The sequence below is a fragment of the Tachysurus vachellii genome, chromosome 23 (genome assembly GCF_030014155.1).
Source record: "Tachysurus vachellii isolate PV-2020 chromosome 23, HZAU_Pvac_v1, whole genome shotgun sequence".
NCBI classification, from domain to species: domain Eukaryota; kingdom Metazoa; phylum Chordata; class Actinopteri; order Siluriformes; family Bagridae; genus Tachysurus; species Tachysurus vachellii.
The window spans coordinates 5466388-5491674 of NC_083482.1; the positions used below are offsets into that span (position 1 = coordinate 5466388).

Below are 25287 nucleotides of genomic sequence, written 5' to 3' on the forward strand. Positions count from 1 at the left end.
AACGGTTCTAGACATGATGCGCTAAGACTGATGTGGAAGAACTCAAGTGGCCTGAACCTCAACTTCTCTGAATTCTTTTGGGATGAACTGGAAAAACTAATGCACCCCAGATGTCCTCAATCCCAGATCACCTCGCCTGACGTCAGTGCCTAACATCGCTAAAGCTCGTGTGGCTGAACGAACAAATCCCCACAGCTGCATTTCCAACATCACATCTAGTGCACAGTCTTGTGGAGGTTGCTGTGTTATGGTATGTTTCAATTACACTCTGTTCCCCATGAGTTTTCTTTAAGGCCGTCGCACATACGGTATATAAGGATAATTTAAAGTGTCATCAGCCTTGACTGTAATGAGAATGTGCTGCTATCTACCCACACTATCGTAGCGCACGTACCTCACTAACTGACTGAAAGGCACCTGGAATTCACTTCAACAGCTCGCCGTTTGCATTCATTCGATTGTTGCCTGTAAATGTAATTTCACATGAAAAGAATACTGAAAATATGTACCGCTTGTCTTTCTAGAATCTAATAAATATAAACACAAACGTGTTGCAGTAATAAAACTTGGCTCCTGAGGAAACAGCACTGATAGAACACCAATAACTTTATTTTTAACCATTTTAGCAGAAACCAAATGGGTCAAAAGACATTCTGTGTCTGGCGTTACATATTTGCAATCCTGCGTGAAACTGTTTCTAAATCAATATTTTCAGCTGTTTTCCTTTCGATAAAAAGGAGAGCGGGTTATAAGCCAGACTGAACGATTTGCACACACACTGTGACATTAAAAACTTGATATTGATTTCTTTTCTTTTTTTGTGTGTTTGTGTTTGAAGATGTACGAGTCCATTACAGCAGATTATTCCAGGGAGAGAACTGAGGATGTAAGAAGGGTGTTATAATAAACTAATATGCATTAATATACACAATTTCATTTAACACATCAGTTCTGCAAATCAGTTTATGCTTTTTTTTTTTAGAGAGAACATTAATGTAGTCCTCTTTGTTTGGTCAGAGTACCTAACACTCTCATCAGCCAGTGAAGTGCCACTACAGGCATAGAGTGCTCAGAAAATGACAGGCTGTAACTGCACTGTGAATTTGCAAACATCAGGCTACCAGTGCTGTGCTGTGAGTCTCTTATCCTCTTCATAAAACATTTTCCACCCCTACTGTCTCCCTCCCTTGACACCAAACGTTGTTCACATGACAGCCAATTTGGAGAGTGTTGCCTTCTCAGGTGAAATGTAGTCTCTGAGTGGGAAAGAGTGAACCTCACATCCTCTATACGGCACCATTAGATGTCCGCTGTTTAGGACTGAATTAAGAACGTTTGATTTGGAAATCAGATACTTTCAGTTAATAATGTTTAATAGTTCAGTAACATTGTATATAACATGGTTTTACCAAAGCTAGCTCACATAATTCTCAGTACCACTCTTGCCCACAGGCTAAGCTCACCTCTAGTCTTTTTGACAATTTCATATGCAATTGTGTGGGAGTCGAACAAAAGTATGTTGACTCAGTGTGGGATTAGTATTCCATCCCCCATGGTGATTGAGGGCGCAACGATCTGAAAAACAGACCTCTCTCTCTGACTCTTCTGCTCTCTCTTGCTCTCTCACTCGCTTTCTCTCTCTGTGTGTGCGTGTATGCGCGTGTATGCGCGTGAGTTGGATGGTCTGATACAATTCATACTCATACAAACACACAAAGACACACACACACAGTGATACCTAAAAAGTGCAGAACAGACATGAAAAGCCAAAAGGTGAAACAATAAGCACAGAAAAAAGCCGAACTAAACTCGTCGTGGGTGTCTCGAAAAATGATGTTTCATGCAAAAGGAACAAATACAAAAAGTCAATATTTGTTTTAATGAATCTACCGAAGAAGAAGAAGAAGAAGAAGAAACAGCTTGGAGACAGTTCAATTTTCACACATGGTTTAACGCACTGCAAGAGTAAACTGCGAAGAACAAACATTTCACAACAAAAACATACACAAGGCACAGACACAGCATGGCATGCTTTAACAACCATGTGATCTCAATTTAATGTGTCCTATTGTGCAGCTAGGCACAGACACGATCAAGGCAGCAAAGCCACAAACAGAATCTCTCCTTCGTTTTGATTAACTAGGAAGCAGAACTAAGGCTTAGGGCTTTCAGTACTCATGCAGGAAATCAAACATCCAAAAAAAAAAAAACAACACAAAGACAACGCTTTCTGCAAACTGATAACCACAAGCTGCACGTATCAAACATTTAGGCAATCAGTTCTGCCAAGTAGTAAAGCCAATTTCATTTCCACCCCATGTACAAACATAATGTACTGCTAACAAGCTACAGTTTAAGGTGCGGTTATAGCACGTAGGAAGACAGCTCCTCATTAACTAGAGTGTATTTTGGATTGATTTTCTTCTGATTGATTTATTTAATTTCCCTTTCAGCAGGCTAGTTACTACCAAAAGCAGCTGCATGGTGTATGGGACTTCTATAGCCTGCCTGATCCGCAGAAAGTTTGACCGGTTTGAATTCAATTGAACTCGATTTCAATTCAATTTATCTGTATAGCACGATTCACAATTCACATTGTTTTACATAAGTATAGAAACAGAACAAGAAGTTTAAAGTTTAAAATTAAGTTAGTATTTATCTCTAACACTGATCCCTAATGATCAAGCCTGAGGTGACGGTGGTGAGGAAAATCTCCCTGAGGCGATATGAGGAAGAAACCTTGAGAGGAACCAGACTCAGAAGTGAACCTCATCCTCATTTGGGTGACACTGAACAGGAAATAATGTCAATGTAAATAATGTCCTTTCTACAACAGTATGTAATTGAGTGGAATTGTGCAACCAAGAGCTCCTGAGCAACCAAGAGCTAACAAGTCAGCGTCATTTCCGAGTTCACCACAGACACAACAATCCCAGCAGCTCCCACAGTTTTTACTTTAGAACTAAACTAGGTAAAGTTTCCAAACTAGAAACAAATGAAACATTTAGAGCACCATCACACTGATCAGCATAACGTGTAAATGAGTTGCAAAATGCACCAGCTTTTGTTTTGGCTCATGCCAGATACTAATTTTGTGGTACATTTGTGAGCTACTACTAGCTACTACTTTTTGTACAATAGCTGCCAAAAATTGAAATGAAAATACAAATTCCACTTGAGATTACATTTCAAATGTCTAAACTGTTATGACTGTGGCATATTGAAAAAGCATGAGCATTTTTTCCCTCCTCCAAAAGCTACAACAAAAATAAAACACTTTTTTCACTGTCAAAGAGGTTCTTGTGTTGCCGGTGTTGTGAGGTCTTGAAAATTGGCTACATTAACCATACTGCAGCTTTTTTTTTTTTTAAACGCATGGTAAAGGTTGTACATTTATATCTGTTTAGCAAGTGAAATAGGATGGCTGGATTATTTTTTCTATGCCCACACTCAGAGCATATTCAATTTTGTATGTACACTGTGGTTATAATTAGTGAGTGACTAACAGTAAAAATTAGACAATGAAAATATCTGAACCTTGAAATATTTAACCTTGGAGTGTTCTAAATCTTACTGAAGTCTTAAGAGGTCATGCATTATACAGTAAATCTTTTTTTTCCTTTCTTGTTTTATCATGATCACGGCTTAATTTTTTCATGATCTCCACATAAGAACATGTTCTAGAGATGGCAACAGCGCAGTAAAGCAGCATCACGGACGATCGCATTCGCTTTTATTCTGATCATGGACTCACTCAAACTGAAACAGATCTCTGTCTGTCAGTGATTGACAACTTCCACATAAGTGTCCGACACTTAAAAAGGAGGCCGTCAGGTCTGCAACTTTATCTTCTAATGCAATACAGCGACGTGTAGATTTCAGACGCTAACACGTACATACATCAGAAACATTCGCAAGGCCTGAGATTCTTGCGCATACAATTACACCATGAGAAAATTAATAATGCATGGCCTCTTCAACTATAATTGGACATACAGCATGTGACCACTTTACATAATGTCTTGTCTCACACTTTTACCTCAGTACGTTTTTAGCCTTATTAAGTTTTATGTGTAGTTGGCCATGTGTTCATTGGTATCCAGCTTTGGCTCATTTTTCGTGTTCCTTATACTGAGTAATTTTCTGAACAGACTTTCCTGAACATAACTGTAGTAAAACTGTCTCCTCTTCTCTACAGTTGACATTCATTTTTCTTTAATTTTCCCTCAAACGCTGCAACTACTGGTTATAGATCATGCAGGATTTCTGTTACTGTCACCAAACATGTACATTGACATGTACATGGACATTGTGGACATAAAGCCCACGATGTCCGATTTCTAATCGGTTGTCTGTTGTTAAGCATCTAGCCGTACATTCTAACACTGTCATTTCACAATGTACACCTCTGGCACCGTAACACGGGATTAACACCGCGAACTCATGCTAACCCTGCTTCAGTACAGTTTGATAACCTAGAGTAAAAAGCAGCACGAAACCCAGCACCCCATATTTTGTTATTAAAAAGTGGCAATAAGAAATTACTTATTGCCACTTTTTAATAACAAAATATGTAATAATTAGAGAGAGTTAAGGCATAAATTAAGAATTAAAGGTACAGGGAATGGTTTCAATTTGTTAAAAAAAACCTGCCAACCCTGGGAATTACTTTTTGCAAGTTTTCACAGTCAGCATAACTACCATGGGTGTGAGTTAAAGCTCTCCCAACAGCTCAAGAACCCCATATGTCGTGAAATGTTTGTTTTCTCTACGTCCTCAGCATAACAAAAGAATCTGTGAGCATCGTCAGAAGTTTTCGACACATCACAGTTTCAGAGTTGTTATTACAGAGAAACCGTGCACGCGTTTTGCACTTTTACAGTCAACGTGAGGAAGAGAGGAAAGCGCACCAGGAAAATGATGTCATATTGATGTTCATTAGGTGGATGATGTAATGTACAGCACATATTGACCAGCTCTGCCTCATAAAGCACCTTAGGCTGGAAATCCTGACTTATGGTGCAACATCTGCAGTTTTGCAGTGATTAAGAGCCGTTGGGGAGAGAAAAGAAGCGCAGGTTCAATAAAACCTACCCTGCCTTCACCCGTTAAATTCAAGAGGAAATTAGCGATGAGTTTAGCTTTCCATTTGAAATCTGGTACATAGACCAAGCTCATTTTCTCAAACAGATCAACAAAGGAGACAATACACACATCCTCCTGACTGTTTTTTTTAACATACAGTTCTATGTAGGCTTTTATTAGATATTCCATTTCAAGCATAATCCAGCACAGCTACCCCACTGTTCTCTCTTTACAGCTTCAAACACACCCCTAAAACAGCAGTGGACAAACAAACAGCCAATATCTGTCTGGATGTCTCTGTCATCTATTATATATAGCTCCAGAATTATTAGTGCGCTTGACAAAGCGGGGTAAAAGAGCCTTACAGGGTCATTTTCTCATACTGATAACCCTATCGGAAATGTTTCAAAGATGATAAACTTGCAGAAAATATAATCTTCTAAATTAAAATCACTATAGAATCTCCTAGAAGCAGCACCGGTGTATGAGATACGATGGGATATGATATGGGATAAGTCTATTTTACACCATCCAGGTCATTTTTATTGCTTTAATGTTAATTATTACAGTTGTAATGTGCTAATTAACGGCCTATAAATGTGTCGACTACTCAAGAGCTTGTACTACAGCTCATTAAATCAAAATACGATTAGAGCTATAGTTAGAGCAATTAATGCACAGCTGACCTGGGTTTTGGGGAGGAAGGAGGAGACGAGGAGGTTGATGGGAAGGCAAATTTGTTTTGAGCTGAAGAGATCTCTGCAGACGAGTCTACCAAGTCAGGCATGCCGGGTGACGTGCTCACACTCTCAGTGACTACCAGCTCGGGGTCCAAAATAAACAGCTCATCCTGAGAGATCTCAGTCACATAGTGCAGATGTTCCTAACACACAAACACAGAAATGTATGTCTTGAACATTGGATACATGTGCAAAATAAGGCACCTTTTTTTTTTTAAAGCTTCCACTGGAAATTAGGTCCAAGGTGACATTTATTTACAGGCTATTTGTTTTTGAGTTGTTTGGATTAAAACTGTAATAATAAGAAGAACTGGAATTATAAATACCCTAATTTTGATAACAGTGGATTATAATTTAAACAGCTTTAACTAAATTAATCAGGGATTACACACAGACTAGGTGTCCCCATACACCACTTTTAAAACAACGGATATACATAAAACCTGTAAAGAAAGACTTACTTGCGCTCGATCGATCCTGTAGAATCGATCCGCTGTGGTTGCTGCAAAAACAACACACAAACCAGGTACAAGATTTAAGCACAGAGCCCATACCAAACCACCACCATAAGCTTTTGACTAACTAATTACAGCAAATATTTCTGAAAAGCATTAGCTGTGTAATGTGCATCCTGGATATACTGTATTCATTTTTCTAGCAGAAGGGTGCAGCACTTAGATGATTCTAGGAGAAGTGAGTTAACGCTTAATTTTCTGCAATTAGAATTTGGCAAAGTCATGTGCGACAGATGGAAGAAGTAGCATTTCCTAAGTACATTATATGACAAACATATTTTCAAAATGTTCTTGCAATGTCCATAGTGATTTCCTCTCTCCAATTTGGCCCATACAATCACCTACTGTACTAACACAGACACTGTTGGATATGGTTGGCTTGCTCAATGCACAGTCCTGCCATTAGGACCACAGAAAGCTCGTGACTGGATGTGGTGGCTCTTTATTTATTTTTTAAAACAGAAACTGGTTTAATAAGAGTGATTTTCATTCATTTGCATAATGCGTCTCGCTGAAGGTCATGTTGCATTTTCAAATAATTGATTGATTAATGGATTCGCTGATTTTATTAAAGTGTTGCAGGGAGTCAGGATGATGTAATTAACAGGAAAAAAGTAGTAATGGGCCATTTAATACAGCTTTCAAAACATGTACACAAACATCCGCCCACATCTGAAAGCACACGGCTAGTATGACCGATACATCAGCAGGAAACAGAGGGCATTGTAAGCACAAACATGGCCATATGCCTGAGCTAAACTTCAAAATATCACACTTTACCATGTCTGGACCTCTACCCCAACCCCCTCTATAAAAGAAAATGACAGGAAGCTCTCTGAAAATAGTGCCAGAATTTGCCCCAAGCCAAAAGGAAGAGAGTAGGTAGAGAGTAGGAAAGGGGAGCAGGAGGTGTTCCTTCAACCATCCTCCAAACTTAGACACATGCTCGTACATGTCTCTAACTCTTTAAGACATCCAGTTTGACCAACAGAGTTTGACCAACCTGAGGGTCAACATCAGGCAGATTGGGCAATTCTGATTCTGCCTTGACTCACATTATAAATGCTTGAAAATTTAGTTGAAGTTTACCTTGATTGTCTTGCAAAATGGTCTTGTTTTCGTATATTTTGCAATACGCAAATTTGTCCTATTGTGTTTGTGTTAATGCACCATTTTTATTTAAAGAAACAGTCTTTTAATCAGAATAACTGTATTTGTTTTTAGTCTGACTACTGATAGAAAGACACAGCTCCAAATCCATTTCTCACCAAAAGAGAACAAAAACCAAAGAAGGGTTTTGCAATATACTGGAACATTGCTTATAAATTCATGTTTATACTGTATATAGAAGGGTGTGGACTCGTGGGTCCGCATAAGAAACTACCTGTTTAAACCTTCTGTTTGTGTGTGTGTGTGTGTGTGTGTGGACCAGACTGGACCGTCTCTTTTACTTTAATCAGAAAAGGAAAAATGTATTTAGAAGCAGTAAGTACCATCATGTAAGTACCATGAGATACTTAAACACACACATAAAAGCTTTTATTCTAATAACCTTACTATTCACCTGTGATTCAAATGAAATCTAATCAAATTATTGCTCCTTGTGTGCCTGGTGTATTAAGGTGTTATTTACAGGCATGATTTTATATGTGAGATTCTAAATGCGGTTGACAGTAATGCTACAACATCGACAGTGATTTAATTTTTGGTGGAGCAAAATTGTGTTTTGTGTAATGGTTCTGGAAAGCAGAATGGAGAGTCGTGTAATAGCTCTGGTATAATAGCTCTGGCTCTGGTGCAGAAGCCGTCGAGCTGGGTGGGGTTTGGGGGGTTGGTGTACTGGAAAAATCACATAGTGTGCACTAGGCTCAAGAAGATATAGCAGAGGAGGGTTGGATTAATGTTGTTGGCCAGAGGATACGCCTTTGTTCTGGCTGGAGAGAGGTTGGAGCTCTGTAGCCTCTGACATGGTTGAGGCTGTGCAGTATTGATTGTAATGTTCAGGTGAACAGGCTGGTGTTAGCTGTAACAGCTCTTGAAATAGTTCAGCCTCAAAATTGTCAGAGGAGTTGTGTAAGGTTGGTAAGTATGATTCTGTTTAAAGACACCCACCCAGGTAGAGACATTACTGGTAGCTCAGTGTTTAAGACTTTGGGCTATCGATCAGACACTTGGGAGTTCAAATCTCAGCATTGCCTAGCAGCCACAGCAAAATTACCCTCAAATTATACCCTGTCTTAACAAGGTATCAAGCATCTATTAGATGTATAAATGTAGATACTGTTGGCTGAAAAGATTCTGGACTGTGGAGCTAAGTTGTCTATTATAAATTCAGACTCTGCAGCCTCTGTTTCTGGTGCTGAGGTAGTGCAGTGTTAATTACCGTGTTGGCTGTGTGAATGATATTGTTGGCTCTAGAAACTCAGAAGCTTTGGACAAAAGTTAAAGTTAATTTCAAAATTTCTGAAGAGCTAGAGGTTAGTGTGGTTTACATTTATGGCATTTAGCAGACGCCCTTATCCAGAGCGACGTAGAAAAGTGCTTTGAAGTCTCTATCGATGAATAAATCAACATTGGTTCACTAGGTTACAGAGATAGGATTCCATCAACATAAAGCTCTATGGTTCTGGGTACAGAATCTGTCATTTCAGGACAGCAGAGTTCATTTGGCCAGAATGATTTTGGGCATAGTAGTAGTTAGTGTTGGCTTTAAAGGTTGCACAGGGAAATAATGGTCAGAGGAGGAGGGTGGAGATTGGCTTAATGGTTCTGGCCAGAGGGGTGGTTTTTTCTCTAATGGTTCTGGAAAAAAAAACAGGTTGCTTTTGGCTTAAAGGGTTCTGGTCAGCATACATTGTCAGGTTCATCTGAGGTCTGTTTCCATGGAATTAGAAAAATCCTATTTCATGCTGTAGATGCAGTAGTTAGTGTGTGTGTGTGTGTGTGTGTGTGTGTGAGTGAGAGAGAGAGAGAGAGAGAGAGTGTGAGAGTGTCTGTTTGTGTGTGTGTGCACGCACGTGTGCGTGTGAGAGAGAGTGTGTGTGTGTGTGTGACCATGGCTTTTGCTCCATGAGAAATGAGTAGAATTAGAGCCAGTCTGGAGATGGCAGGGGGAGAACACCCTATCGAGTCCATCATGTCAGACATCTAATTAGTCTACGAAAACAGAATGTCTCCCTCTCTGCTTCTGTCTCCTCCTCTAACTTCCCCTTCTCTGGCAGTAATGCTGGCTGGGTAATGGCCTGCTCATTAGGGCAGAAATGTCAGTGAATATTCTCTCCTCAATTTGAACCTTTCTTAACCTTTATTTAATTATGGTTGGGCCACTGAGCAAGCTTGGTGTTTTTTCAAGACTGAGATGGTGAGACAGGGAAGTTATGTTATACCATCTCTGGAGAAGCAGAGGGGTTGTAATATTTACATAACTCTCGCTTTCATTATCCTTGCGTTGTAGCGCTGATCTGAGCGCTAACATCATGTTACTCCTAACCTTTCAGAACTGACCACTTTACCTAATTTTTTTCTAGGAAAAAAAATCATAATAAATCATCACCACAATAAAAAAATTAAACATTAATCTTGCATCCTAGAATAACACATCACCACCAGATATACAAAAAACACACCAAATAATCAAAAAGAAAAGAAAAAAAAATGTAGCCTACTTTGAAAAAGCAAACATGGAAAATGAACTCTGAAGCATGGAAGCCAAGCATTACTTACAGTCCAGAAAGCACCACTTTGGTGACAATCTCTGACATGACAGCGTTTTGGATTTGGTCTCATCACCTTCCTGTGAGACAACAGAAGACAGGAGGGAAAAAAAAGAGGAAAATTGAGATTTATCATCTGTAGGTTTTCTGACGATTTTGTGGTATATTACTGTTTTACTGTATTACTGTATATTACTAATCTCTAAAAAAAGATTTGATTAAATAGATTGTTCAGACCGCTGTTCAGCATAAAGTGATTTGTTCAGACATTTGACTAACAGCAGCAGGTTGTTTAACATAAAACACAGGAGCTATGTTATATAACAAATACAATACCAGCACATTGCCGATATGCGTCACACAAATACATGCACGAGCCTCGATACAACAAATACACAACACAATAACACACTGCACAAAGCAAATTTCTGACCCCACAAACAACATTAAATCACATCTGAAGAGCCCTTAGGAACAAGGCAGGTGGACTGAGTGTTGTAATATTAAATAGATCTAGATAATCTACAATACTACAACACTTTAACATGAATTAAAGCATTTAAAATGCAGGAAGTTCAGCTTGCACGGTAAATATTCATGTGTGGGTGTGAGAGCACTTGCAGAGGATGGCTGCTGAGGTAGAAGTGAGGGGAGGTGGGGAGGGGGATAAAAAATGAGGGAAGAGATTACGCTCTGCTTGAGACCAAACGGAAAAGCTTTTTTTTTTTCCCTCCTGAAAGACAAACATCTGTTTTCCAATTCAGACTCTTACTCAGAGGAATAGAAAACATCCACCAAATATCCTGAGAGTCACAGTCAGGAGCGCAGATCTTCTGCTTCAACAAGCTCCTTTGTGTTCAATCAAACTGTCGCTTGTGTGTCGACTGTGTCCCTGTACGAACAATAATGGGCTTTTTGTTTTCCAGGCTTGTTCCTGAGATTGCTCCAGGTCTGTCTCACATACTAGCTATTTCACCCACCTGCAGCATCAGTCGCTGGAGAGATGGGTGACATGACACAAAGTCCTGCAGGATACAAGAGATCCCAAAATGCACAAACACACACACACACACACACACACACACACACATTCCCACAATCCCTGATTAAATACATGGACATCACACTACAGGACTCTTGCCTACAGGATCTATTATATACGTATTATATCTAGAGCCATTCACACGTGTATGTACACATCCACGACATGGCTCAGAGTTCATGTGAAAGTGTGTGTGTGTGTGTGTGTGTGAGACAGAGAGAGAGAGAGAGAAAGAGAGAGAGTCAGGGAGAGAGAGAGCGTATGCAAAATGAATTATCAAATAAATACCCAGCTGCACTTCAGAAACCTCTAATAGCAACATATTTCACACCCTATTTACCGCCTGGGGTCCTTGATTAACATCAGCAGGGAAGGGTTTGTGTGTGTGTGTGTGTGTGTGTGTGTGTGAGTGCTCCAAAAGAAAATAATTATTAATAATAAATAAATAATAAACTAAAAAATTAATCATTTCACTGTTTTTAAAGTGTTACAAAAATGTTAATTATTGAGTAAATCATGGACTATTATTAGCTTTCAACTGAAAAAAAAAGCTTGCAAATTACAATAAATTATTAAATCACTAATCATCAGCTGTTCTTGTTGTAATTAATATTACTATATATAATAATTGAATTCTGGGCAGATTAGCGAGGTCTTTTTTCTCCTCACATGCATAAAGGTGCCAGAGCACTTCGAGCACTTCTTTCACTTTAGCGCTGCTTCTGCTTTATTTAAGTAGTTTGTCTTTTAAATCATTCCCATCCATGTTTCGTTTTTAGACACACTGAATTTAATGATACGAACAATCACTGCCTGGACAACAGCAGAATCTCCAACTAATTAGGTGCCTCCATGTAACTTTAAGCAACACTTGGACGATCAGAACGTGGATTTTCAGCTTGGCAAGGAACACTGGGGTATATGTGAATGCAACCAAGAAACTCTGGTACATCCGTAGAGAGCTGAATGACCAATTAAGAAGACTCTGAAAGTGTGTGTCAACGAGGCAAGAGGAAGCAGAGGAAACAGGAAACATTTGGCTGCTTTTTCTCAAAAGTAAAAGCTTTTCCAGTGAAAAAGAGCGAGCTCTCGCTATAAATGTGTATGAACGGGAGCCAACGAACTATAGAGGAGATACATTAATGGGAAAACCTGGCAAGAATAAGTGTGTGTGTGTGTGTGTGTGTGTAAGTAAAATACAAGTACTCCATTTGAGCATGATTTTAGAACAGCTGGCAACGCAGTCATGCTGTCATGCTCTCGGTTTAAGACTGAAAAATAAACATGCTTGTCTTCCCTGTGAAAAAATTACACGCATGCTGCCAATAATAAATGGGCACTAATATAAAAAAATTTGATTCATGGAGTTTTCAATTTTATGAAACTAATATAAATATAATACCAATCTGCCAATCAGATTGCTTAGTCATTTAATTAGTCTAAATGTGTATGATATTTATCATCTATATCCCTAATGATTCAATTAATATAGTCAAATCTATCAATTATTATCTGTTGAATTCTCAAATCTAATTGTTCAGAAGGCGTTGATTACATTTCCATAATTGCAGCCCTGAAAGTAGGTTTATATAAACGGCTTCATTCTCAGACACAATGAACTGTTTAACTACGTTTCTGTAACAATATCTTCTATTGTGATTATTTTAAATGTTGTCCAAGCATCTATTTAAAAGAGAAAATGGCCCGTGCCTTTTTTCCCTGACACAATAACTACCATGATTTCATCTGAGGAAAGAGAAGACGACTTTGTGTTACTGATTGAACATTGTTACACAATTCTGTCCATTTTACCCAACTTAGCACTGTATTTTTTTCCAATGAGGAGACTGCTTCTGGGTAAAAATTAACAGGCAGGTTTAGTGCAGGATGCAGTAACCATGGAAGCACAGGAGGCGAGTCAGAATACCACCGGGGGATAAAAGGTTGAAGGTTGTAGTTGTATTTTCAACTCATCTTTACTGATGAACTGTTGCTGTAACTTTTAGGTGTATGCTGCCGCTTGCTGTAGGCGTCTTGAGAGACATCCAAGTATGTGGGCTTCAGCGTTGAGGTGCCTATTACTTAATCAGTTATTAAGCAAAAATACCTATTCTACACCAGTTAAATAAATATAAATAAACAAGTGAGTAACAGAGCCAGAAGTATTTGTAAAAGCAAAGCTCCACATTGGAATATTTCACTGTTTTGAATGAAATAACGTTTTAAAATGAATTGTTTTGTTTAGTTGGAATAGTGCAAGAAGGAAGGCAGCCATGGTTTGGAATATTTCTACATTTCTAAAAAATGTAATAGAACGGCTTCATAGTGACTTAATGACCTTCCAATCTTTCTTCCCTTAAAGTGCATCTCTGTATAATTAGTACATTGTTGGACTTGTTTAAGAGACCTGACTAGCATTTCTATGCAAAATAAGAGTAAAGCATAAAAATGCTTCATGAATGCATTGTCTCTTTGCTTGATATTCTCTACTTTTCATCATACACAGCAATTCTTTCTTATAATCTTCTTCAGTCTCCAGACGTACTTCCCTCATCTTACTGCCATTGTCTCCACGCCGGCCGCTCTCTTTCTCCATCTTCATCTTCCCTTTAATTCCCTGTCTATTTTAGCTTTTCACTCTTTAAATTACTTCTTTTCTCTCTCTTCCCCTTTTCTCTCTTTCTCCCTTTTAACAAGATTCCCAGAACTCCCTCTATCCTGCGCTTCCACTCTCTCCTTCCCTGTGCTTCCTCTCTCTCCTTCCCTGTGCTTCCTCTCTCTCCTTCCCTGTGCTTCCTCTCTCCTTCCCTGCGCTTCTTGTCTCTTTCCCTGCACTTCCTCGCTCTCCTTCCCTGCACTTCCTCGCTCTCCTTCCCTGCACTTCCTCGCTCTCCTTCCCTGCACTTCCTCGCTCTCCTTCCCTGCGCTTCCACACTTTCCTTCCTGCTTTCTCAATTTGTATCTTTACCTCTTGCAGTTTCTCAATCTGTACACGACAAGTTTCCAGGTCACTGTCTCCAGGGATGACGATGATCCCCATTGGGATTGCTGAGAAATAAAGAGAGAGAGCAATAGAACAAAAGAGAGAAAAGAGAAAAAACAAAGAGAATTCCATCATTTGCTTGAGAAATGGTTTGTGTTCTATGTTGTTTTTCTAATACATGTCCTAAGTGTGAAACCAGTGTTAAAAGTTTTGGTGGCCTGTAACCTGACTAGACGAAAATGTAGTTTATTAATACAATGTATTAATTTCTGAGTAATGTGTTCTATTACATTTACGGACGCACAAAAAATAAAAATGTACTGTAAAAAATAATAATAAAATAGTTTTCTATCTCTGACTGTTGAAACTACCTGCCCACTATACAATTTAAACACACACACAAACACACACACAAACACACACAAATTACCTAATAGCTCAAACACATCTGCTTGCCCAGGGCCCCATGGCTACTGATTTATCCACCACTGAAAACACACCCTATTACTTAAGGGGCTTAAATTCCATTAAAATTTAATCACAAATCTGCTGAAGAAATTAAAGGGGCTACATCTTGGATTAAAGAAATAACAAGGCCTCCTCATCCAGAGCCTGTTACTGCTGTCGATAGCATCAATTCCTCTAAGCAAAGGATTTGACATTTATTAATGCATTTTTGTGATAAATACAGTGAGAATTAAGATCGTTTTGTACAGGCTACTCAGAGAAAATAAAATAAGCCAGGAGAAAGCACTTATAGTTACCAAGCAGTTTATAATGGCTCGTTTTCTCATCATAACCAGGAAACGGCATAGTAATCAATAGATATTGCATTTCTGATTAATGGAAGCAATCTTTCTTTTCAAAGAGCCAGTTATTAAATCCTGCTAGCTAAAAACTAATGCACTGCTCAATTTGGACACAGAGGGACATTTCGAAAAGGAGATTCCTAACAAAAAATAACTGAGACCAGCCAGAAGCCAACAGCTGGCTGAACACAAACCGGCTCTGGTGTCTGAGACATTATGGAGTCTGGTGTCTGACACATGGATTTTATGAAAAAATCTTGAATACATCGGAACCAGGAAGTGAAATAGCTCTGTTTCTACTTGTCTGAAGAACATGAACAGAATTCTGCCATAATTTAGAAATAAATTAAAGATCATCAGTCTTCCTTTACCCATCTCACTGTACGATGTATTCTTCCACGTGTTGCATTCTGAAGTACTAACACACACGGCCCGTTTGGCTCGCTGTTATTTTTAACAAAGATGTTGAACCTGCTTCCATGAAGTTGCACTTGTTCCAGTTTCTTCTGGAAGGAGCTGAATGCTCGTTTGATCCAATAATCCTTAAACTATCCTTTAAAGTTTTTAGAATTCTTCTCTCTTTTTGGTGCACTAGGTACAGCAAGTTGTTCGGGTTCCACTTTGGGAAACATTTCAGATGATAAACAGTTCTCACTTATTTTTGAGTGACAGTTGCGTGAACAGTAGACTGATTCTGGGATTCTGAAACGATGCTCAGTGCACTAGGCTGTAAGACGCACTTTTATCACTGTGAGCCCTTCTCTTGTATTGGATTATATCTATCTCACTGGGTAAGTCACTCTGAATTAAAGCTCCAGTCAAATGTAAATGTAACAGCAGAGTTTAACTGGGTTTACTTCTGTTGTCGTAGTGGAAGATGATGATGATGATGATGATGTGCCTGTAGGAGGATCTTTATTTTAGCCAAGTCTTTAGTTATTGTGAGCCATTATATTAATATGTGAAATGATAAGATTGCTTTTAGAGGACGTCAAGTCTCCCAATCAAAGGGAAAAGAGAGAAGGAGAGCTCTTTACAGAGGAATGTTCGGTTGCTTAGCAACATCAGAACAGGAATGCTCTAATTTAATTCAGGCTTGTTATTTTTTCCTCTTTCTCAATCCCTCATTCTCTCCCTCTCTCTGTCTCCCTTCCCCACTTTCCATCCCTTTCTTTTAATCCCTCTCCCCCCCCCCCCTCTCTCTCTATCAGCTTGTTTCCAGTGTTGTGTAAGCTCATTAGAGGTGTGAAGAGTGTGTGACAGCACCAGAGACGAGCCAGATGTGTTTTATGTTCATTATCAATGGAAGCCAGGACAGAGAAGAGCTCAGAGCTCGGGCTGTGACATGGATATAATCTTTATGAACACTCAGCACAATACTGTGCTGTGGTAGATTTGTTGTAGCTTTGTAGCCGTTTGTAAATCAACGTTAACGGGATGTCACCGAAGCAGCTCGTGTGTGAGTGTGTTTGTGTGGGTGGGTGGGTAGGTGTACATGTGAAAAGGTTTGATGCCGTCATGTCCTGACATCTAGTGTCGGAAAAGAGAAAAGTACAGAAGTTATTCAACAAATTTGTATAATTTCAGATTTGTTGACTGTGTAGCAGGCCGAGGTTTACTGTGTACTGTGAGCTGCCAGTTTATTAGATGTGCATGTCTAATAACTACAATGACAAACTCATTCCATTTTTTTCTTTCTGATCAACTACATATGGTAGGGACTAAAGTATACAGACACTGGTTTATTCCACCCAGAACTCTCTAGTATCTCCAATACTACTTAACATGTTCTCTTCTAAATATTCACTATCATCTGTTCTACTTTTGCACTCGTCCAATTTCTTCATGCATTTGTCTTTTTGTATCAGGTGGTGTAACTTGATACTGCATTATTATGTGTGACACCATGATCCTATCCATCTTTCCCTGTACTTCCTTTGCCCTACCCTCTCCTCACCCATCAGCATAAAAGGGTTCACCCTCTAAAACAAGATTTAGTATAAGGAAAAAAAAACACACTCCAAAGCACAAATGATTGCCTGGTGGTCCTCATTCAATGATTCAAAACTGCCCCTCAATCCAAACCTTGTCATAATCGTATTTAAACGGAAGATAAAACATGCTTTCAATTATTTCCCCTTCCTGTTTACTTCTCCACCCCCTAACTAAGAACCTTTTACTGTTCTTGAAGAAAAAAAAAACATGCCAGGCTTTCACTTTAAACATTCTCAAATCTCCAACTAAACATAAACTATGCTTTAGGGATGTTGGACTTGTATGAAGGGTGCATCGATATTTGAACCCCTCAGTGTTCCCTACTGAACTGAGAAAAGTCCACAGACCAAAAAGCAGTTTAAAAACCACCTGCTAAGATCAGAATAATTTTAATTGAAATAAAGTGCAGACAGTGTGTCATTGAGCCATTTCTATTGTGACGTATGATATCGACTGCAGAGACCAGGAGATGGACAGAGATTGTGGAATGTATAGTGTCTGAACCTCAGAAATCTGTTTGCACTACAATGACCTTATTTTGTTCAGTTTTTGACATGTAGTTGGACTAGAAATTATTTTGAGAGCTTGCATCTTGGGTTAATGATCTTCTGTGTTCATCTTGTACACTGAGAACACACCTTTTGTATTAAACACGGTTAAACAAAGGTATATCTAAAACTGCTCCACATGAGCTGCTAGACTGTATGCTGGACAATCGCCTATAGTATAAGTTGTGTAGTCCCCCTAATGTCCCACTAATGATAATGTAGGTAAGTGGGCATGTTTAAAAAATGTGGTGCACTGAAGAAAATGTCTGTGTGTGTGTGTGTGTGTGTGTGTGTGTGTGTGTGTGTGTGTGTGTGTGTGTGTGTGTGTGCGTGCGTGTGTGCATGTGTGTGTGTGTGTGCATGCATGCATGTGTGTGCGTGTGTGTGTGTGTTTGCACTTACAAGCTTCTTTAAGTTTGTCTTTGTGGTAATGAAGATCTTCATAGGCATGCATGCTGATACGGTTCACTCGGATCCGTAACCTTTCTGGGATCGGTTGCTGACTGAAAGAGACAGAAAGAGACAGCGACTGATCAGTGACACACACACACACACACACGAATACTGATTAATACAAACAAAGTAGTAACCATAACATAAGCAGACACACAGTAAAAAAAATCAAAGCCTGATTGTGTTCAGTGATATTTTACTATATTACTGTATGTGTGTGCTGACAATTGTCAGTACTACAGAATGGTGGTGTCATTCTGACCACACAATCATTACAGTGAGATTATTAGCCCCGCCCCCCCAGGATAATTTCCTTTATCGAGGCTTGCCACTGATTGAGAAAAAAATGGAAATTTGGGAAAACAGTTTAAAAGTATCCTTTTAAGTATCCAAACAGACTGTGAGCGAGTGTGAGTGTGTGATTGTGTAGCTCACTCGTTAAGCAGAGGTATAGAGGTCCTCCTCTTGGTTTTTTGCACCATGTTGGCTTGGTTTCTGAGCGAGATGTGGATGGAGGAAGGCGCCAGTTTGCATGGCTCTCCGTCCACCTGCATGGGGATTGATTTGTAAGTAGTGAGGGTCACCTCATGACACTGATTAAGCCTCTCACCGTGACCTCCGACCTGTAGCGTTGCCTAAAACAACAAAAAGTTTGACAAAATCATTTTTAATAATAACATTTTTGCCAATGGAGTCAAGAAATCATTTCAGTTTACTTTCATTGCTTTCTAAACCCTGAAATAGTTACATTTTTTTATGTACATTTTTGACTCAAATTGATTATTTGACTCAATTTGCAAAATAGTTAGTATTAAAGTCTGTGTTGTTGGCAGTTGTTGGGAACTGAAAGGAAGAAATCTTTCTGATTTGACATTCAACACGTCTCCTTGTCCTGATTGGCTGCAGGTTGATCAGAAAGAATGTCCAGACAGACAGACAAAAAAAAAAGAAAATCAATAACTGCACCTTATATTTCTCTTTATACTTAATGTCAGACTATTGCACAGTGATATTATTACTTGTATTCATTTTTATTGGTCAACTGAGAACTGGGTTGGTTAGCTTTACTGATTTGACTTAAGTGTTTCATTTTTAAGTGAATCTTTAAGTACCAGTGATGTCATGGTGAAACCGATGACCTCTATGCAACCGTCATCATGGCGCTGAGGCTCAAAGTCATGATGCTCACTTGGGTTCCCCCATGGCATCGTTCCAGCACAGTATCTATATACACACACAGAAAAGATGTGTTATATATACAGTATATATATATATATATATATATAGAGATATATAGATATATATATATAGATAGATAGATAGAGATAGATAGATACTGTAGATAGATAGATAGATAGATAGATAGAGAGAGAGAGAGAGAGAAAGAGAGAGAGAGAGAGAGAGAGAGACAGAGAGAGACAGAGAGAGAGAGAGATGAGAATAAAAGCTTCTTACCTGGGTATATTGAGGAAGACCAAACACTGCAGCTTCAGCTCCTGGACCTTAGATGTTAAATCTACACCATCACACTGATTGGGGAAAGCAAACATAAGTCAGCACAAGGTTTATGATCTAATGTTATGATTTATGTGTAACAAAAATATCTGTCTAACTTTTGTGCATCTCAATCACAAGTAAAGGAATCAGGTAAAAGGCCGGCTTGTCTTTTGCCGTGACACATCCTAGCTATCCAAAAGAGCAATCCATGCCTGCCATCAGATTTGTTTTACCACCATGCCTGATAAACTGGCCCTATAACTAAAAAAAGTCCAATCTTTTATGCTGAAAACCAGATTTTGGCACAACTACAATCTGAGATTTCCAAGATGTTTTTGAAAACTTAAAATTTAATCTGCAACCTATGGAGACCACTTGTAATGTAATAACCTCCATGCTGCATTAGTGTCTTTGTGATGTACAGCAATCAGCCATAACATTAAATGGGGCTGTGAAGAGCCCAAGCACAATGGAAGATGCTGCTCGGGTCGGATAAATAGTGTTTTGTTTTCCGTCGTGCGGAAACACTTCTTTTGCGTGCGTGTCGTTACCTGGGGAAGAAACAATGCCTGGATATATTATGTGAAGAAGGCATGCCAGCAGAGGCAGTGTGATGCTCTGGGTAATGTTCTGCTGGGAAACCTTGAGCTCTGATGTTCATGTGGACGTTACTTTGACATGAACCACCTACCTAAACACTGTGACAGATCAGGTTGACCCATAATTGTAACCGTATTCCCTGATGGCGGTGTCGTCTTTCATGACAATATTAGACAGGTGGTTTCAGTGTGTTTCTCTTGATTGCTGTGTCTAATCTTACAGCCAACAAAAATAATTCAGCACCTTTTCTGCCCAAATGTGGCCAAATCCTGATGTATTCCCACATAACTGGCCAATTAAGACTTCACAACAAATAAACAGTGTTTTCAGAGAAAGCTGCTTGTACACTCACCACCACTTTGATGTGTTTGGCCAAATCTTTCGAACTCCCCATGAGGAAATCTGAGAAGGCCGTCTGAAAAACAGCAGCATAACTTTTACCATGAGCACCGCTGCCATGACTAAAATAACAAGAGTCACACAGTCTCTGCTAACCTGCTTCCAATTTCCAATTGTTCTCAAAACTCAAACATTATTTATCTTAGTATTGTACTCTGCAAATCTGCTTTGCTCACAGTAAGCCTCAAGGAATTAAACACAACAGGGTGCGATGTAGGAAAATAATCAACAATGGGGGGGTTGTGCTCCAGAAAGACACAAAAATGATTACTGTTTTTACAAAACATCATATTTTGTTTTGCTTACACCACAAAATCTACCTAATTCTTTTAAATTAAAGAATAAAATGTCTTACTATATCTAAATAGTTATGTCACATCACGGAAAATCTGCAAATTCACTGAAATGAAAATCTGCAAATTTCATTGTAACAGCTCTCACCAACTTTTCCCTCAGCGTCTCTTTTTTAATAAGTATAAGACACAATTGTTGTTTGTCACAGAAGAGCAGAAGTCCTGAAGCCTTCTTGTGATGGCCATTACAATAGAGCGATGCTACTACAATCACATTCTCAAATTCAACAGAACTGTAGTATAATCTGAGAAGAATACAACCAGATTACTTCATGTGATATCTGCCACTGCTCAGCGTATGTGTTCTATAATGCTGCTGTTTCCAAAGATGTGTGACTAAAAGCCCACTAGTGAATGTGACATCTTCCCTTGTCTCACTCACCCCAGCATAGAACATCTTGTTTCTGAAGCGACTGTTGAATTTTTCTGGGTTTGCCTCTGGGAAAAGACACAAGAACAGTGTTTCACACACAGGCACGGACACACACGAGCACGGACACACACGCACGGGGACACACGAGCACGGGGACACAAATAAAACCACAAACCTCGAGACTCATGAAATTCCAGAGTTACATGAGCATCAAATCCCAGGCTGAAATAGTTATTAAAAACATCTAGGGGAAGCTGTGAAATATAAAAATGAAACAATTAGTACTGCTTAAATGAACATGTTTACATTTGAGATTCATTTAACCTATGTAAGGCAATTAACACAGCGCATTGTGTTTACTTTCTATAACAGTTGTCCTATGACACGGGATGACGCGCGTAACCGAGCTGCTAAAGACGGATAAGGACAAGTACAGAGTTTTAGGCAAAACATTTCAGTTTAAAAAGAACTTGACAGAACTTGGGAGAAAACAAAAGTAATCTGTGCAGTGTGCAAAGCCGAATTAAATTACCACAGACGTAATTTGTCTTTGAAATATCACCTCAATGCAAAACATCCTACCCAAACTATCTCTACAGGGCCTCACTAATCCATATTACAGCAGCAATACAGCGTTGGCTAATTGGAGTTCAAAATCAGATCCCAATTAAAATAATAGAAGATGAAGAACTGTGCCTTTCAAGCTGACAAACAAGTTTGAGGGCCTTGATGGTTTCACTGGGAATCGGTAAAGAAGAGAGAGAATCGGTGTGGCAAGTTCATGTTGATTCTACATTACTTCTGATTGGACATTTAAATATCCATTATTACAAGCTTCAGTCTTAAGAAGAAATAAAAGATTAATCACAACAAATGGTGCTGTTAGTTACCTCATTTCTTTTTATCAATCAACATTTCATAAATACATAAAAGTTCAATAATCTTAGGCACGTGTGAGGAAGTGGGAGGGTCGTACCTTGTCCGTCACCTGTTCATCTTTCTCTTCTGGTCCCGCCTCTGTGTTTGGCTCCACAACCAGGTTCCAGCGGTCAAGTTGCACAATGTTCCCGTCCTCCACATGGGAGAGGATCTTACACACTGGTTCATCTGTGTAACCCTGTATACACACACACACACACACACACACTTCTGTCACTTCTTGTTTAAATTTCATTATATGAACTAAAACTTTATTCATCCCCTGAGGTAATCTGAACTGAAGCTTAAAACTTTAGCATTTAAAACTGCTGGTAACTTCTGGAAAAGGCTCCCTGTACATTTCACACAGTGTATCCAATATCTCAGAGAGAGAACATTATGCAAATAAAAGTGAGAGCAGAAATGTTCATGATGGATTTTGTTAGGTGACTGTTTACTTCTGTTCTGCAAAAACTGCTCAATATCCAAAACTCATATATGGGGATATTATATGAGGGGAAAAAAACAGTAACTACAAATTTACACTGTAACTAAGATGCGATGGTTTGCAGTATTTACACCTTTTTCCAGATACAACCTGAAATGTAATAGGACAAAATTTGTACTTTTAAACATTTTTGATTTAAACAAAATTGAACTAACATTACTCTGGCAAATGTTAACTAAACTAAAAAGCAGGCATTTTTTTAGTTGCATAAGTATTGACACCCAGTGAGCCAGTACTTCATGGTTAAAACACCTTTGGCTGCAGATAGAGCTGAGCTTGGAGTTTTGCACATTTGAGATTTTTTGCCTATTCTTCCTTGCTACAGCTCTATGTGATCTGATGAAGACAAGTGGTATCCACTTTTAAGTTATAAGTGCCACACATTCTCAATTGGACTGAGGTCCGCTTTAACTGGACCATTCTAATAGTTACAGGCTCCTGGCTTATAACTACTTCATTCTACTTCAAATTTTGCGATATATATATTTTAGGTATTTGATCTGAAACTTGCTTTGATATTGCTTTGGTCTTCACGATGCTGAAGTGCAGAACCTCCTCATGCAATCCAAAATTTTGTGTTCCATATTTGTAAATAATTTAGAAAATTATTTTAGATGATTCCAACCACAGGGGGGGCACGGTGGCTTAGTGGTTAGCACGTTCACCTCACACCTCCAGGGTCGGGGTTCGATTCCCGCCTCCACCTTGTGTGTGTGGAGTTTGCATGTTCTCCCCGTGCCTCGGGGGTTTCCTCCGGGTACTCCGGTTTCCTCCCCCGGTCCAAAGACAAGGTAGGTTGATTGGCAAGTCTGGAAAATTGTCCCGAGTGAATGAGTGTGTGTGTGTGCCCTGTGATGGGTTGGCACTCCGTCCAGGGTGTATCCTGCCTTGATGCCCGATGACGCCTGAGATAGGCACAGGCTCCCCGTGACCCGAGGTAGTTCGGATAAGCGGTAGAAAATGAATGAATGAATGAATGAATGAATGATTCCAACCACTTCATAAAAAGAAAGACAGATTCTAAAGAATTCACAGAATCCATAGACCGTTATTTAATCTGCTTAAGGATACTTTTATAAATGTAAAAACCATATCCTAAATTTATATATTATATATACAAACTAATATGTAATATATAGCTCAAAATAATGATAATTAATTCATGATATATGATTTATGATTTGTGATTATATATATATATATATATATATATATATATATATATATATATATATATATATATATATACATATAAATATATAAAAAATGTAAAATAGTTATGTAAAGTATAAGATAATGATGAAAAATAGGGTCAGTTCATAAGACTGCAACATTCCTACAGGAATGAACAGAATAAAGATGAATGAAAAAAATGTCTCCCCAGTTTTTGTCTTTATTAATGCCTCCAGCCATTTTTGTATCCTCTGATTTCCTTCCTCTACATTTTTTTTGCACCACACCAGACCCAGACCCAGACCCGACCTGCCCCATCCTTCCTGAAAGATCCGTCCCTGTTCTAGACATCAGGCAATCTTTATATCATGTGTTCATTAGTAATTCTTCATTAGTAGATACATGTTTGTGTTTGATCTGTAGAAGGATTTGAATAGAAGGCACAGCAGGCTCACTCACCCCACCCCAGTTGAGGGTTCTGGCAAGGTCATTTCCAGTCCCCAGAGGTAGTACAGCTACAGCAGGCTGAGGGTTCAGCTGCAGCTGATCCAGAGTGGACAAGATCCAGCCAACCTAGAATAATATAAAAAAAAAAGATTGTGTGCATTTTGTTATACAATCTCATGCTTTAAACACTCTTAACATCTACAGCTCATCAGGGTTTTAAATCTTTATCTGAATTTCTGTAAAGCTGCTTTGTGATGATGATTATTGTCATATAATAAATAAATGAATTGAAGTTCTGTGGACACTTTCTAAAGGGATGTTTGATGTTTTCAGCCTGTGAGTCTGGGGTTAATTGGGGTGTTTTGTTGGAGAAATGAGACACACAAATGACTACTGAGATACATGAAATTGTGAAACATCAGCCTTCATCCTTCTGGCCAAGGAGGAGAAATTCAGCTCAAAAACACTGATCAATGACTAACCTCAAGGCTGCCATGATAAAGGTGCGTGTAGATTTAAGTACATTTTGTTTTTAGATTGAAATGTGATCATTCTGTTCTACTGATCATTTGTGAGGACAGGATCCTAGCCTGACATTTAAAGAGTCATGTATGTTATCATTTGCAATATAAATCCAAACTCTAAAATGAAACCTCCTGGGAGACTGGAGAGGTTTTTAAACTCTGTCATTTTTCTCATGATTTTGTGTGGTTCTGGAATCCTCTAGGGGATAAATGCGGATAAATGTCACTGTGTGAAATATGGGGATATTCTGAAGGCCCATCCAAGTTTAATCCACAATCTTAATTACTCAAATCCAACCAGGACACATGAAAGCGCAGGGGTTTTACTGTGATTAAGGATGGCAAACTGTATGATTTAGGGTCTTCTTTTCACGACCAATACTCAAATAGCAGAAAATAACAGCAGAGCAGATCTAAATACTGTTTAGTTCCTGCATTAAAGGGAGTCCTGACTCTTGATTTGCAGTAATGTTTGCACAAGAAAAATGTAATATGCATGCACACTGACCGTGCCGTCACCACCACACGCCAGAATACGCAGGTTGGGGACTTTTCGGTACATCTCCAAGCTAAACACACACAAACAGACACAAATACACACACACACACACA

At 38.9% G+C, this 25287-nt stretch overlaps 1 protein-coding gene across 3 annotated transcripts in view; it reads right to left on the minus strand.

Moving 5' to 3' along the window:
* dgkza (diacylglycerol kinase, zeta a) overlaps nt 1–25287 on the minus strand; it is a 95957-nt gene that overhangs the window by 22097 nt on the left and 48573 nt on the right. For all 3 annotated transcript variants that reach the window (XM_060859198.1, XM_060859197.1, XM_060859196.1), the window contains 14 exons: nt 25184–25244; nt 24164–24277; nt 22082–22222; nt 21281–21359; nt 21115–21170; nt 20333–20395; nt 19339–19412; nt 18996–19107; nt 18319–18518; nt 17833–17933; nt 14064–14143; nt 10064–10133; nt 6287–6327; nt 5772–5968 (listed from right to left, as the gene is read on the minus strand). In XM_060859198.1, the coding sequence (XP_060715181.1) occupies nt 5772–5968; nt 6287–6327; nt 10064–10133; nt 14064–14143; nt 17833–17933; nt 18319–18518; nt 18996–19107; nt 19339–19412; nt 20333–20395; nt 21115–21170; nt 21281–21359; nt 22082–22222; nt 24164–24277; nt 25184–25244 (1389 nt within the window). The remainder of the gene's footprint in view (nt 1–5771; nt 5969–6286; nt 6328–10063; nt 10134–14063; nt 14144–17832; nt 17934–18318; nt 18519–18995; nt 19108–19338; nt 19413–20332; nt 20396–21114; nt 21171–21280; nt 21360–22081; nt 22223–24163; nt 24278–25183; nt 25245–25287) is intronic.